Below are 17,259 nucleotides of genomic sequence, written 5' to 3'. Positions count from 1 at the left end.
ACTCTTATTGATGTTATAGCTGAAAGCTCATTATTGCATTCTTTTCTGACAGAAGTGCGAGCAACTGCAATATTTTCCTCCGATTCTATCCGAACTCTCGCTTTAGTTTTCCCATTTCTCTCTTCTTGGCAGCTTTCTTTCTCCATTAATATTGTTTGAAATACTTTTGTAGCTCGTTTTAACATTCTCCTCTGGCAGAAGTGCAAGCAACCAGAAGTAGCATATTCTCCTTATTCTCTGAAAGTTTCGTTGGAGGTTTCCCTTCTCTCTTTTTGTCCGTTTCTTTTTCTCCATTAATATTGCTGGAAATGATATTGAAGGTCCAATGATGTGTATCCAATTTTCTTTTTTCGGAATGAGTTTCTCCATTTCTTTCTTGAAGCAGTTTAGAAACGCTGGTAATATCTTCAGAGGCCATCTTCTTTATAATTTTTTTGATGATTCTGAAAAAACTCCCTTCTCTAATTGATTTCAAGTTTAGGAAACGAAATTGTTTTAGATGCATGTGTATAATTTCATTCAAATTCGAACATAATTATATGCCGTACAAAATATTCAATAGTTCAATTTCTAAATGCATATATAAATAAAATCTTTAAATTTGATCACAACATATATCTAAGCCTCATTCCTATATTTCCCCTAGTTCTGTTTATTACTAAATTTAAGTTCATCCATCTTCAAGGCCCACCTTTCCTAATTGGGTTATGGGAGGCAGCAACTGCAAGAGAGACTTCCAATGGTTACGATCCTCCGCCATCAAGCTCAGGTATTCTGGTGGGACTCCCAGACGTGTCCACCCAAGGTTTTGGATATAATCTATCCAGCGAGTCCTTGGCCTTTCATGTGGCCGCTCACCCTCTGGCTTGGCAAAGAGGGCCTGCTGGGGGAGCCTCTCTTGTGCATTCTGACCAGGCGCCGTATCCTAACTGTGATCTCTCAACACGGAGAAGCAGCGGTTGAGTATTGTGGGTTTCCCGAATTGCAGAGCTTCTGACTCTGTCGAGTCTTGTCAGCCACGCAACCCCCTCGAAGGAACCTCGAAACGAACTCAAAGAAACCAAATGCTACCATCAACGCTGGTAGACCTAAATTTAAGTAACCACTTATAATCCTAAAATCTCTTTGAAAATGTATTTATCAACTACAAATAAAATATATAAAATAAATTTTTAAATTTCTAAATCTATATTTATGTTGTGCTAGGTACAAGCTGGTTATAGTCACATATTCTGTTGCATCACGCAGTAATATATTCACTTCAGATTTCCAAAAGTTTAAATAATTCAGATTATTTTGTAGGTTTAACTGTACTTACAGTTAATGCTTCGGGTTTATCCCATTTATCTGTGATCATTTATAAAAGAAATAAAAAAAGAAATAAAGATGACTGCAATAATTATAGACGAATTAGACTGCTAATTACCCACTTATCATGTAGCAATTTATCAAAGGACTTTACAAAATCTAACTATACCATCACATTTTATCGAATATATTGGTCACCTTGTTATAATATGTAATCAGATTAGCAAAATACTATTTTTCTTTAGTAAACCCATGCTGACCATTAAAGAGAATGCTGGTCTTATGAATCCAATTCTGAATCTTAGTACTGACTAGCTTCGACATTTTAACCACAACTGCACACGCAGCTTCGCCTATAATTCGAAGATTTACACCTACTTTATGAGGAAAAATAACTCCTCATTGCACTCCTTTGGAACTCGAAAGAGTGCAAGACTTCTGTTAAAAAAAAAAAAAAAATCTCAAAAGTGTTAACATGAGTCTTGCACTTTTTGAACATTTTCAAAACAGCTGGTCATATCAAGCCCTAAAGCCTCGATTAAATCAAGTTTATTCAGCTCCTCATACCTCCAAACCTGTATTCTCGGCAGTTATCATTTTAACATTTTCACCAACCAACATTTTCACCAACCAATATCATCTTTCCATAATGATTATTTCTTTTACTGGTCTCGTAGGTTAGAACTTTCTGGCGTTCTTTTTTAGCCTCATGAATTAACCATTGCTCGTGCTGCCAGTTTGCTACCCTCACCAAGCGCGTCACCTCCCTGGCCTTCTCTTTATACAGTCACGTAAATGGTGAACAATTTTCTTATGATGACTCCAAAATACTCTCTTCGAGATTTCATGTCTTAACTCTTCATTCATCGATTTCCCACCTACTGGTTAATCCCTAACGTTTGAAATATAGTTCCACATATATCTCTTCCTCACGGAGTCTCATATGGCTGTCCATTATCCACTCTTCATTCCGATCTACCATAATTAAAATCAACCATAACGATAATTCTTTTCGTATTTGCCTGGCTTATTTGCTTATATATTTCCTTCTGACTGTCCTCCACAATACCAGGTCTATAGCAACATCCGAGTAAATATCATATCCTGTCGATCTTTATCTCGCAACATCACGTCTTGAAACTGCTGCCGCTATTTGTTCCTCACATCTCCACCTTAAATGAACATAACTTCTCTGCTTCCACCGACAGCACTTCTCTCTTTCTTCCTTGTCTATTTGCACAAAAAATCTCCATTCTTTTCAGATTATCATTCTCATTCATCCAAGTTTCACTTATTCCGAAGATCATTGCAACAGTTTCACTTCCATTATTTCGGATTTCGGATACTTTTAGCATTCGTGGACCACCATAATAGACCATCATTACTGATTTTATAAGTCCAACTAACACCACTTCTCAGATTTATATATTTCTTGCAGTTCTATGCTCAGATGGTTTACTTCCCTTGCTGCCACAGTAAGTGTGGTCTAGTGTGATTAATTGTATTGTATTGTTTAAAATATAAATGATCGCTTCTTAAAGGAGAAATTTAAAAAAGGAATATCCTTTTAAATGAATTTTTTTTTTTTTTTTTTTTTTGCTGTTAAAGACATACAAGTAACACAAATCACCACCAACTATTCTTACAGCAGCCTATTTAGGAAACACCAGTTTTTCTCAGAACAGTCAATTTTCTTCAAGGGATAAATTACATAAGGCGCATTCCAGTATTATCAACCCATATACTTATTTGCTGAGCTTGTCTCATCCCAGACTGCAGAACTTTTCAATCTCAAACAATACAATTATTATTATTGTATGGACACCTCCAGGAGTCCGAATACTCATCGCGGGAGACCCAAACTATCCACACAATCTACTATACCGCTCCTTGAATCAATTAACAGATAAAGCACCCACAACTGACCCTGGCAACCCATTCCACTCATTCACAACTCTCCAAGAAAAAAATCTAGCCCTCACACCCCTACTAACCACACATTTATTCAACTTCCAGGGATGACCCCTTGTTCCGGTTCCCCTAGACAAGTGCTGAAAAATTTTCCTCTGCATAAATCCTATAAAATCCTTTAAGCAACTTAAATGTTTCTATCATATACACTCTTTTTCTCCTATCAACCAACTTCTGCAATCCACACACCCTTAATCTATCTTCATAAGGGCATATTCAACAAACGACTCATCATCTTGGTCGCTCGCCTCTGAATCTTCACCACCACTTCCTCATCCCCAAGAAACCCAGGAAACCAGACTTGAGCACAGTAATCCAGATGTGGACATGTGAGTCTTTGACTGCATGGGGCCTTGGATGGAAATAATAATAATAATAATAATAATAATAATAATAATAATAATAATAATAATAATAATAATAATAATAATATATCAAAGCCTTATAAAGAGGAATAACAACTTTCTTATCTCTACTTGTTAATGTGTTCTTCAATAGCCAAGTAATCTTATGGGCTCTCTTAGCATCCTTAGCAATATGTCATCTAAACTTTAACTCTCTATCTATTACTACCCCCAAATCCCTGGCTTCATCAATTTCCTGGAGTACAGGTCCCTCAATGTGGTACACAGCTTGTAATCTTTGTATCCTCAAACGTATAAATTTACACTTTTCCACATTAAATTGATATCCATTATGTTTTGCCCATCATGGACGTCCTGCATGTCCTTCACATCGCCTTGATTAACTATTATTCGGCTCAATTTCGCATTATCAGCAAACAACTGAACATTACCTTTCAGGTTATTTCCTATACCATTCCTGTTTAATTTGTGCATAAATGATATAGGAAATAACCATATAACCAAGGTTGCAAAGAAGAGTTACAAAGATTATATCCGGGTTATGGGATTTAGATTATGGGGACAGATTGCGAGTATGTGGATTACAGACTCTGGTTAACAGGAGAAAGGGGGGGGGTGATATGATAGAGGTCTATAAACTTTCGAATGGGTGTTATAGCATTTCAAATAATGAAAATTTTCGTTATATGGAAGGCGGGGAGAGAACACGGGGTCATCCATGGAAGTTAAGGTTGTTCTCAGTCAAGAAAGGGGTTAGAGCTAGGTTTTTCTCCCAGAGAGCAGTGTGAGTGGAGTAATTTGCCCTTAAGGGTAGTGAGTGTATCTAGTGTAAATGAATTTACGGGAAGGTATGATAGCTGGGTTGGGTAATTTACAGCCTCTCTCGATGAGTCCTTGATTCCCTGAAGGTCTCAGATAATAATACTTTTTTTTTTAAATATTTTTTTTACTGCTAAAATATTTATACATACAATAAACATCTTGTGTGACATTGCACCTTATAATTTTACAGAGTTCAGCACTAAGTGCTGCAATTCCTACATTGGATTTCAATTAAAAATTTTAGTAATACTTTTTTCGCCTTCATATTATGTATTTACAACACATGTTCTTCTAATATTAACAATGAAGATTAAACAGAAATTTTTGTATAATTTTTTATTTATTTATTTATTTTTTTAAAGTTTGAGAAAGAGAGATTATACATACAAATTTCTGCATTTGCTTATAAGGATTACTTGTAGATGAGTGAGGCAAGTTAATCCCACCTACTTCGAAGTTTGGGTTAGCTTTTATGAAGAGAGTGGGATTTAGCCTTCACTGTTTGTGTTGTTGCTACTGTTTATGTATGGGATGCAGGCATTGGATGCTAGTGATTTGTGATGTGTATATTAGTGTTAATGGTTTCTTAACTTTGTTGGTATATTTTCCAGAGTTCGTTTTTTAATGTTCTGTAGTTATCTACGTGTTTTAACTTTCTTGGTAGGTTGTTGAGTTGCGTGGGTATCTGATGTGATCTCACAAAAGAACCGTATGAGTTGTTGAAGGGTGTGGGGATGTAGAGAGTTGTTGTAGGTCGTGTTATACGATATGTGTCTCTGTTGTTTCGATAGGTGATGTTGAAGTAATTCCTTGTTAATGTCATGTAGTGTTTCAAGTTTTTAATGCTCAGAATTCTGTGTATCGCCATGTGCTTGTCGGATATTGGTTGTTGCGTGTAAGGTATCCAGATCACTGTTGATACGAATTTCCTGTGTAGTGTTTCTAATTTTGTTAGGTGGCTGTTTGATGTATTTGCATAGACTTGTTATTTCGTATCTGAGTAGGGATTCGCAGATACCGTGATATAGGAGTTTTTTTATGTTGGGTGGAATAATGTCTTTAACTTGGAAGAGTTTTGCTGCGATGATCCGGAGTTTGGTATGTAGGTATTCTATATGTTTTGTCCATTTAAGTGGGAATCTATATAGAGACCGAGGTATTTTGCGTGTGTTACAGGTTTGATTTCGGAACATTGAATAATAATAATAATAATAAAATATACCACTGTTTGATATCTGTCCAGTAGTCACCCTCTTATCCACTTAACCAGTGTCATATCCATCTCCATTTATTCTAATATACATAAGAGTAACAGAACAATAGTAAGAGAATGTTTTGTATTTTACCGCATATGCTGAATTCAGTTTGAGAACCAGTGATCAAGAAAGTTTAGTTGAGTCACCATCATTTTGTGGTTTTCCTTTTGGGCCGGTTTGTGCCTTATATCACTTGCACTATCTTGCTGGAAGTAACCGTTATTAATGAATAACCTAAGGTGAGTGGGCGTTTCGTAGAAGAATACACATTCCTCCTCTACACTTGAGCGAAAATCTCAGATGAGGATGTACTAGATGCTAAATATAGAGTTGGCAGTAGGAACTGATGAAATATTAACACGGATGTTAAAGGAGTGTTCTGCTGAACCGGCTGTTTCTTTCACCTGTATAACCTGAGTCTCAGTACAGGGAAGATTCTACAGGATAATCCACTCTTCGCAACACCCTTGTACAATCCCATTGTACAAGGGTGTTGCGAAGAGTGATGTGTCCAACTATCGATATATATCCTGGAGTGATAGTGAATATTTTGAAAAAGTTAGTAAGAGTTTGCATACAGAACAGCATGGTGTTCACTACGAGAAGATCATGTTTGATTAACTTGCTCACATTTTATAATAATGTAACGGTTAACTTGGACAAGGGGAATGAATATACTATGATAGTTTTGGACTTTGCTAAAGCCTTTAGCATAGAAGGCTGTTGCATAAGTTGTTGGAGGATATATGATGGATTATTTAACTACTAACATGGATAAGAGGAAGGATGACTGACCGATATCAAAATGCGGTATATGGGGGGGGGATGTGGGTCAGCAAAAGTTAAGATGACCAGTGGCATACCCACTGGTCAGGAGACATACAGCCATTTGCTGATGATGCAAAGCAAAGATAGGCATGAGGCAATGAAGAATGCAACTGGCATGCAGTACTTGTAGTAATGAGATATTCAATACTTGGGGGGGGGGTTATGCGGGAAGAAACTTACCAGGCTAGGGATCTCGAAGTTTCAGCAGATTGGCCATATAAAAAGATTGCAATTCTGAAATGAGCATGCAAAAATAAGGATGCTATTTTGTCTCTTTACAAGGCTTTCATACGACCTCATCTTGTTTACTGTGCGCAGATCTGGTCTCCTGATTTCCGAGGTGACGCAGATACGGTGTAGAGGATACAAAGGAGAGTGTTAAAGATAATATCAGGTCTGTAGAATATAGGTTATGAGGAGAGATGGAGAATTTGTGGGACTACATATGTTAATAAACAGGAAAAAGAAGGGTGATATGACACAGACCTACAAACTTCTGAAAGTGTCTCACAGAATAACAATAGGTGGAATTTTCATTTTATGGAGGGTGACATCCTTGGACGTTGAGGATTAAAGAGATTGTGAGTGCAGGTGTGTGACTGGATTAAAGAGAAGGAATGATATGTATGTGACTTCCCTCGATGAGTCACTGACTCCCTAGAGGTCTCTTGTAATTATATATATATATATATATAAAATCAACTAACCCCTTTTATTCCCTAATAGGGAGTAGGCGAGATTAAAAAAATATATATAATAATAATAATTTATGTTATGAGAAACAAAACATTACGACCACTTCCTGCATTCAGACTGCAATTGGCGAGAAGCAGCCTGTTGTTAGCGGTATCCCGATATGAGGATTATTCTCATGGACATCACTGGGTCCGCTCATCCCCACTAAACACACATTGACCACTAATTGTTATCTCGGGATCTATTTGTATCTGGAATTATCCTACATGTGGCAATGTGGCGAAATGTATCTGGACTCTTCCAGCAAGAAAATGTCCCTTGTTACAAGGCTAGCATGGTTCGAGGAGCATATCCAAGCATTACATTTTCTCTCCTGTCAGTTTTCTCCTAAAAGGATTTTAATCCATCGAACATTTGTTAGATCATGTGGAACACAGCATCAGCCGGTCGATGCCGGTACCTACCTCAATCGCTGACCTCACGGGCATTATTCTTTATGGTTGGTCAGAATATCTCAAGACACGTTCCGTGTTCTAGTGGAGTCATTGCCAAGACGAGTACAAGCAGTTATCTTGGGAAAAGGAAACTTAACACAGTAGGTGGTCATAGTGTTTTGGCTCAAGAGTGTACATTGTCCTCTCTGCTATCATATAATCCGCAAGAATTTTGATTTAAATTCATGTCCAGACTTTGCATTCGCTTTCTGTTTAGGTTGTCAAAGGTTTAAAGTTTTATTCACTACATATTTATACACCCTTTGTGATTAACTTTATCTTTCTTACTCTCTTTTATTACAAGTAATTCAGTTACAATCAATCCAACGAATTCCTCTCACCAACTTCACTCGCCAAATTCTGTAATTCACATTTTATAATCTATCCTGGCAGTGAACATTGCAATTCTGATATGAATGTAGTCATTCGTCTCCGCCCTTCTATTTATTAAGTCATTGGTTATTTGCATTTGCTAAATGAGATGTGATTTATTGAGAAATATAATTATAAATATGTAACAATTAAACGGAAAATTAAACGTTCCCCAATTTCTTATTAAATATAATGTGGGTAGGTAGGGCAAGGTGTAATAGAAACATTTGCGATGTAATTTCTGTTTATTATCATATACAGTAAGAAACTATATACGATAAATGCGTATATCAAGTGAAATATCTCTTTTTGGTGATTCATAAGAAATATAAAATTTATAATCGATAATTATAAAATAAATTATTATTTAAATTTGACTATATTTCTTAATAAAGATGGAGTATTGAATCACACAGACAACAAGGCACGCACAACGTGCGCACGAGGATTGCTAACGTAAATAGTGAAATATAAAAACCGATTAAATGTTCTATGTAATAAGAGATATTTTAGTTAGTTACTTTTGAAATATGCTTCAACCAATTATGAAATAAAAAATATCTTTGTTGATGTTCGGTTTCTGGAAAATGAATCAGGTTCGTACGATGTTTCGTAGTGCAATTATGATTTAATTCAATTGTAGAGAATGGCCAGATCTGGCTGTACCATTCATTCAAAACCTACATCATTGTCTCCTGCAGTATTTGATTATATTTTGGATAGCGATGGTAGGTTTACACCTATTTAATGTTGATGTGTATAACAATTTAATTAGATTGGTGATTGTAGTTAATGAAATATAAAAGAGTAGTATACATCACTCAAGATGATTATAGATCGTTAAAAAACGTTTAACTATCTATAATATATTAGCCCAGTTTAACTGGGCTAATATGTTCTAGCTGAGTACTAATGAATAAAAACGTTTAAGGATATATGCTAATTGTAAACGAAATAAAAATATCTGGGAAGCGTACAGGAAGAATGTAATTAATTTCCTATTTTTGGTGATGGCTTAGTGAAAGACACTGCATATTCCTTAAATGTTATTAAGAAATAAAGCTGCAATTTATTTTTCTCTTTGCTTAGAATTACTGGTGAATGGTTTTGCAAGGTCTTAAAGGTCCCACCATTACAGATATAGAAAGCTACATATTGCGATAATTAATATATTTCATTTAGAGAAAATAAAGACATGCTCAGTTATATTACTTCTAATTAATGTTTATATTTATTAAGCGCCTCCGCAGCTCAATTGGAAGACTTACATATTTTTACGAAATGGCGCGCTAGCTTTGTATGAGTTGTGGTAGGTTACAGCTGCGGGGTGGTATACTTTGTACTACCGTTAGTGGTAATTAATTTATTTCTCTTTAAGATGTGTCATTAATTGTGGTGATTTTAATTTATTTTATTCGCTTCCTACCTTTGTAGAGTAAGTGTACTCTGGATAGAGTAAGTGATTACTTTTACTCTTTGGGTAGAGTAAGTTATTCAGTTGTTTTGAAAATAAAAGAAGTAGGCAAATAATTTCTTGCAGAAATACAATTCATTTGAAAACTGTGTTGGCTTATTTTCAGCATTAGCTTAGCTAAGTAAAATAATTCTGCATAAGAGATGGAGGCGATACATCGTAGCAGTGAGCGACCCTGGATTTCCGAACATATTAATTTGAAGAAGTTTCTCATGGACTGGATGACGCTTTTTAACGAAAGCGGTATACCACGTGAAATAGTTCAGTCGAAATTAACGCTGTCGGAGAAGCTTCAACTAGCCCTCGGTGTGAATAAGGATGTTGTGGCTCAGTTAGAAAACGAATGTGGTCTTCATAATTTGAGTTGTAAAGGAGAGAACAGTTTAGATTTAGTGAAAACTTTTGAGATTCCTGAAGGTCTTGATCTTCTCACTGTTCGATTACAGAAACAAGATCAGGATAAGCGAAATGCAGATCGTGGATATCGTAAATGCTTCATTAGCTCTTTTAAGTCTTGGAATTATCCAAAGCGTGAGCTTGCAGGTTTGCCATCTCAGCAAGTTAAAAACCAAGGAAGTAAAGCTCAATTCCCTGTGTCACATCCAGAAATATATCTTACAGTACAGATATATCACCCAGAGAGACAAGTATCAAGTTTGATGAAGAAGTTTCCAACTAAGTCACCAGAATTAGCAATTGATCAAGAGTTGGGCTTACTTGGTTCTCAATATTTGACTGAATTAAGAGATTGTGTCACCTGTGTCTCAGATATTGCTGTGATAGGAGACTTCAGTGATAATCCTGATCGACCTCAGTCAGAAAGATGTCAAGATTTGTTTAAATCAGGATTTTTCTACATTAATGGTACCTTTTATAATGACATGAGAGACCCCAATAATATTGACTATAGCGAGAATATTAGAAAATGGGTACTTGAACCTTCAAGAGGTATAGGTCCTTATGACACAAAAAAGATGGAAGAAACAAAATTTATAGACCTAGAAATTCAGCTGGGATATCCATATATATATATTCATCAGGGAGATTGTGAACATTTAATGGTTTTCAGTGATTTAAGGATTCTGTCCTTTGAAGATAACCAAAATGCAGGTGATTATCCAGTGTATTCCAGATTATATCAAAAAAAGAGAGTCCTTTGCATGGTATGCCATATGCATACTGCGAAATGGATTACAAAGAATAATAAAAGACTTCCAGAAGATCCTTTCTTTACTTGTGAATCTTGTTTTGAAGCTTTCAATTTTACATCTGATAAGAAAAAAATTGGAGAATTCGTAGCAATTCCTTATTTTGATCGAAGTGCTTTTGCTTAACAGAACTATAATCATAAGTTATAAGAACTTCCTGCTTTTTTTGTGCCATAAAGTTGCATCTGAATATTTGAATGAAATTGTTTATCATTATTTATGAAAATAACTGAATTCTGCTGTTCTACAAAACTAAGTACAATCTTAAAGCATATGTAAAAACAATATATTCTTGGTATTATAAAAAGTTAATTATAAAGGATTAAGTTATAGAATGAACTTTGTTGGAAATAAATTACTTAATATGAGCAGAATTTTCACTGCATACACAATATGAAAACAATTGAAAATTATAACTTGTTATAATGCATATTAAATTGCTACAGGAGAGCCTAATCTGTAACTATTTTAGTTTAGACAATCATTTCTGTTTATATTTGAATGATGAATATGAGCTTGACAGCTTTCTTTATACAGTCTAATAAAAATTAGATTTTAAGTTAAAAAAAAAAAAAAAAATTGGAAGAACAACGGTATATTGCGCCCTTCGATTGGAATAGGCCTAAGTTCTATTCTCGTCGCGACGCGATTATGTGGACGTTTTCAATCGAAGGTGAGTTAGCTGAACTCATACGAGGGTAGTAGGTTTTTTTTTCTCCCTGAAACTCGGGTTTTTCATCCTCACGCATACAGACAAATCGGTCCTTCAGAACACACGCAGTTTACAGACAAAAAATACTAGTTGTGGTGGTGGCCGGTAGATGGCGTTGATGGAGATGACTCGTAGTAGAGTTTCGGTGTAGTGGTTGAGACAGTTGTAGGTGTCCTCCAGCGATGAGTCTTCCGACTCCTTGGAGGTGTCAGGAATAATAATTTAATTCCATTAGAAGCGAACTTGTAAATGCACATAGTTCTGGCAAAGATGTCTAAATTTAAAACTAAAAAGACTATCCTAAAATGAATTTTTTATGAAAATTTATACATCATAGATTTAAGAAAAAAAAAATGTAAGGGAGCATCATAAGGACAATTTTTTTTTTTTAAATTTGAATGTATGAAGAAATCAAAATTATATTTGAATCAAAATGAAGATAAGATAAAATTTCGAAATGAAACATGCGAGTCGTTAGGTCAAAAGTCAGCAATTTCGTAATATGCAGCTCTTCACAAAAATATTCTTGATTCTTTATTGGTGTCTCCTCAAATAGTGTGCAGGCAGTGTATTGTCAACAAACAAGCTAATGATATGCATTGCTTAGATTTGATTTTCAATACAAAATTGAACTACAAATAGTCAAAATCAAATCTTGGTTAGAGATATTAGCTGCCTTCCAGTCTTCAAAAAAGTTAGGGCTAATCGGTCTTGCATACTCTATTCTGAGAATAAAAGCCATTTTCAGATAGCGAATTAAATTTCATCTAGCTAAAGAAGCTATCACTCAGTATCATTTCGAAACATTTACTTAATTTTTGTTTTTAAAATGGACTGATAAAAAAAGTATCTTAAAAAAATCGCAAGGATCGTAAGTACTAGATTTTATTTAAACACTCAAAGCAGAATTATTACATGTGATAACTGATAGAAAGAAAACGAATACCTTACATAATACGTATTTCGCAAAACGCACGTAATTTAATTTACAGTGAGAGCAATATACTTCGAACAAACTATTGCTAGTTTGTTCTACTTTGTCTACTACCACCCTCTAAATCTCTAGCTTCATCTGTTTCCTGGAGTACAGTGCCATCAATATGATAAACGCTTATAATCTATTTATCCCAAAGTGCATAACTTTATTTCTCGACATTAAACTAATACCCATTAACTTTTGTCCATACTGACAGCCTATTTAAATCGTCCTGCAAGCTCTCCACATCGCCTTGATTAACTATTACTTTACCTCTCTCTCGAAAACTGTTTTCGAGAGAGAGAGAGAGAGACAGAGAGAGAGAGGGGAGTTGCTTCATCCATAGTTCCAAAATATTCCAGCATGATGAATAATGATGCAATTGAACACCAGTTTTTCAAACTTGATTTCCTTATGTATTATGTTACATAATGCGCTTCTTTCAGAGTATTGGTAATGTTTAAAACAGGCATTAAAGAACTGGCAAGTCATCACACCGAATTTTTACTTCAATGTTTGGATGCTGTCATTTTCATATTTTAAACACAACCAGGTGTATAGCAAGGCCGATGGTAGTGTCTTTAACATGGGCGAAGGCATCTTTCACAACGCGACATAAAAAATTCATCCAAGTTGTTAAGATCAGGCAATACAAAATGTGTCTAAGTGCCACACTAAATATTTGTATCTTCTATTGTTTTGTTGTCAACTGATAGTAATGTGTTTAACAGGAATGGGTTACGAACATATTTCTCATGTTGCATGTATTCACTAAGTTTTTAGTGGAACGTCCCTTTTCTCCACTAATACGATTTCGAGATGGCTCATCAATTCTGACTGTCGTTATTAATACCAATACCAACTGTTTGAACAGATAATTCTTATTAAAGTCAAAATTTTATTTAAGTAATTTGCAATCAGGATTTCGGCTATGCTAATATGATCTGATATTTTACAGATGACGATAACTGTGCCTGCTGTTCTTCACCCCAGTATCCTACCATCTTTGACGTTGCAGAAGCTGTATATTCAGACTTCTTCAAAACTCGTTCAAGGTCGTCAGGTACTGACGTTCAGAGCAGTAGTGATCTAATCCAAAACATGTCTGACTGTGCGATTTCAATATGTGGATATTCTCCCAACGTACAGAGTGAATCTATGCCGAAAGTTATACCTACGGACTTTTCCTGTAGTATTTCCAACAGCAGAGTTGCCGAAGTCAAAACAAAACGATTTTCCGTGTCCGGCCGACCAACGAGAGAGCCTTCAGAAATATATTATGATCGTCAAAAACTTCGGCCTATCCCTTCTATAGGGTTACCTGAGAGAAGGGAAGAACTATTGGATAATGAAGGGGAACAGTTGAACACTTCACTGATCTCAAATAACAACAGTAATGAGACGAAAGCATATGTTCAGACTGAAAAGGTCCAAGATGAAGGCGAACAAGGTATTCTTTAACTCAGTTTTACTATGTAATGTAAATACGTTATGTAATAAGAAACAGTTATTAAAAATAGTCTCGTGATTGGTGTATTTCAGCGTAAACGGAATATAAAGTATGCCTTTAAAAATTTCAATTGTAAAACGTCATTCATGTTTTTATTTTTGCTGTTTCATCTGGAGAGCAGACTTTCAAGATAAAATAAAATAAATCTTCGCCTGGATCATCCCACTCTCCGTCTCTCCTGGTTAACACGTGTTGCATTATTTGATCTCTAATCAACTGCATTTTGGCATTTCCTTTTGGATAACAAGACTTATTTTACAATAAACTAATTATGTTGTTTTTATCCAGCTGAACAGGAAATTTTTTTTTTCTCAGGAAACATGAAACTTACTCCACAAACACTGCAGTCATTAATCAAAATTGATAGGTTATTAGTACTAAAGTGCAGCTGTACTGGTCTATAGGTGGAACGAATGGAATGTTAAGTATTTTCTAAAATACTTAACATTAAGTCATAAAATAACTATTTATTAATTTATAATATTAAATTAAATTAAGAGAATTACTAATGATTGTCTCTATTCGGCTATTTGAATATAAAATATCATCGAAGACTCTTTGAATTAAATTTTTTTTTTTAATTATCCGGCATCAAAATGTTTCCGTTATCTTCCACGTTAAAGAACATCTTTCTGCTTCTGCCGTTGTTCATTAAATGAGATTATCCACACTAAGTAATTAACCGGTTTAGAAAATGAATATAATAGTGTTGCTTTTCCTCTCTGGTTTCCCTTTTAAAGCCTTTGTGCCAAATCTTATTCATTATTTTGGAAAGAGTGAGGTGAACTAAAGTGATCAGTAATTTATAGCAAAATTAAAAAGTGAAAGAAATCTATATACATATAGATTTGTTTCGTTTTTTTATTTTTAGATGAACTAATTAATTGATTTCCAAACTACCAGAATAAAGAACAGTGGAAGAGAGGGTGTAAAATAATAATAATAAATAAAGTTGTATAAGAACTCAGGGATACAGGATTTGTGATATACCTTTAGAATCAAACATTCATATCCATCGTGTTTTGGAAATTCTCCCCCACCCCACCCCACCACACACACACACTTTTAAGTACGCTCAACTGAAGTATTTTACACTATACAACATTCCAGTTGTGTAGGAATGTGACGAAATGCAATATCAGATAGCCAGCTTTGTTTTTAGATGCTGCTGCAATGAATTGTCCTCGTAGAAGAGATTAAAGGAATGAAGTTTCTACCAACACCAACGGCTTTAGGAAGAGACCATAAATAATTAATTAAAGTTTTTCCCATTTAGACTTTTCGAAATCAGTTTTAGAATTGCTACTCACATAAGCTCATAAGAGATGTGAACATGTCATGTTAGTCTGTATAACCACTGGGATAGAAGCTTGAAATTTTCCTTTGAAGGATTAGTGTATGCTCTTCTTCTTCTTCTTTTTTTTTTCCATCAGCACACTTGATGGAAAATCAACGCTTGCAAAACGAAAGACTTGCGTAGCATAAGGTTAGTTACGATGTTCATTCCACTGACTCACTGAGACTAATTTTGATAAGGCATTCAGAGCAAACGTTTGAATGGAACATAGAAAGCAGTAGTCTAATCATCGGAGAAAGCAAATAATTCCATTTGTCAGTGTTTTGATGTCAGTAGAAACCTGAGACCAAGACGAAATCTGAGAAATTGTGATGTGATTTGTCTAAGGTGGAAATAAGATGAAATAATATGTGTGGATTGAAGGATGATTTGAATTTATGGCCGAAGCAACTCAGACTATGAGGCCAGTATCTGTTAACAGTGTGTGTTCTAATGATAGATTCATCATCATTATCAGCTTCCCCCTCCCAGTTTCCGGGAGGGGGAAGCTGATAATGATTCTTCGTGTCCTAGACGGGATTCGAACCCAGGAGGATCTTTCCAGGGTTGAAAGCAAACTTCGAGATATTGGGTGAGTGAATAAGATTATGGGACATTTTGATTGGTATAGTATTTGGATACGATTGCCGCCAGTAGCAAATATTTTTACACATTTTTAAATGTTAATCCAATTGGAACTTTGTATTTTGAAAACCACAAAATAATTTTCTGTTGAAATAACAAACTGAAGGTCAAGATTTCAGGAAAGAAGGTCAAAAAAACTTCTGAGTGATTTGTTGAGTTAAAGAAAAATCTGGGAGTCTTTAGAAATAGCATTAAACTCTAAACATCTAAATATTAACCCATGTATCAACTTGTCTGAATACATCATAGCTTTCAGCCAAACACGTACACGCGAATGCGTAAACACCACAGCGTTTGAACAATTTAACATATACAGTATATTAGAAATATTTTAAAATAACACCAGTCTCTTCTATAACTACATAATAGTTGCCACTTTTGTTAGTCGTTACTATTCTGTCTACTAATTTGTATGTTTACACCTAAAGAAATCCTGTGCAATTAGGATGAAACGTCGTGTCGTGTCGTGCCTTATAAACTCTTAGTCATATACTCATGAACTGACAAAGTCTACATACTTATGTCCTATTTATATACGGAAAATACCAACTTTTTATGTTTATAGCATAGCAAAAATAGGTGGCTGTTCCAAGGTTTTAGAATCGCTTCCAACATATCAGTCTTACTTGGCAGAGCTGGTTGGTTAGTTGCAATGGGAGAGTACCAATCCTGTATGTGTAATCTTCAGGCCTCCTCACAGCAAATCCCTTGTTTATTCTTTGCCGAAGTGTTGAGTACAATATAATTTTTACTATCCTCACTGTTCAGGTTCTAAACCTCTGAGTAACTCACTAGATCCAAGTCACTGACGACGAACTCAGATCTTTTCTACGAAAAGGTGTAAAATGCGTTGTTCTTGGAAACGAGATTGTTCACCAGTTGATTTATAAATTTTTACAATGCAATACGTGAGATGTACAATACTTGTGTGTGATATTTCCAACAGAACTATTTTACAAGTACTGTACACTATGGAAAAGTAGTACAACAGTAGTTTAGCAGGAAATTCCCTCCGATCCGACATTTCATCATGCCCCAAACAGGGAACGGCAGGTCCGCGAGCTAAGGATGGTTTCAAATGAATTTCTTGATAGAATCGCGAAATTGCTGTTTCAGTATCTGTAGGGTAATGTTAATGTCACGTAGATATGCCTATTCTTTAGCATATCGTCTATGACCACTTTTGCACAACATGTGCAGCGGCAGCAGTGACTGTACTCGTATATTACACTCTCATTCCAGCGCTCTGTCACCGACGATGCTCGCCTTCACAGTGCTGACTTGAC

The 17,259-nt window shown here is 35.3% G+C and overlaps 1 protein-coding gene across 1 annotated transcript; it reads left to right on the top strand.

Annotated features, from left to right (window-relative positions):
* Positions 1-9,706: 9,706 nt before the first annotated feature.
* On the top strand, positions 9,707-11,250 carry LOC150110663 (snRNA-activating protein complex subunit 3-like). The gene has a single exon (XM_090395538.1). The coding sequence runs from the start codon at positions 9,730-9,732 to the stop codon at positions 10,918-10,920; it is 1,191 nt and encodes a 396-aa protein (XP_090251664.1). The 5' UTR covers positions 9,707-9,729; the 3' UTR covers positions 10,921-11,250.
* Positions 11,251-17,259: the final 6,009 nt, after the last annotated feature.

The sequence above is a fragment of the Typopeltis vanoorti genome, chromosome 1 (assembly GCF_054136105.1).
Source record: "Typopeltis vanoorti isolate ZY-2024b chromosome 1, IOZ_Tvanoo_1.0, whole genome shotgun sequence".
Classification (NCBI taxonomy): Eukaryota; Metazoa; Arthropoda; class Arachnida; order Uropygi; family Thelyphonidae; genus Typopeltis; species Typopeltis vanoorti.
Note: the sequence above shows the minus strand (reverse complement) of the source record. Positions and strands in the feature narration are given on the sequence as shown.

Excerpts from the sequence above, each read along its gene's own strand:
- LOC150110663 (XM_090395538.1), top strand. The coding sequence starts at position 9,730 with ATGGAGGCGATACATCGTAGCAGTGAGCGACCCTGGATTTCCGAACAT.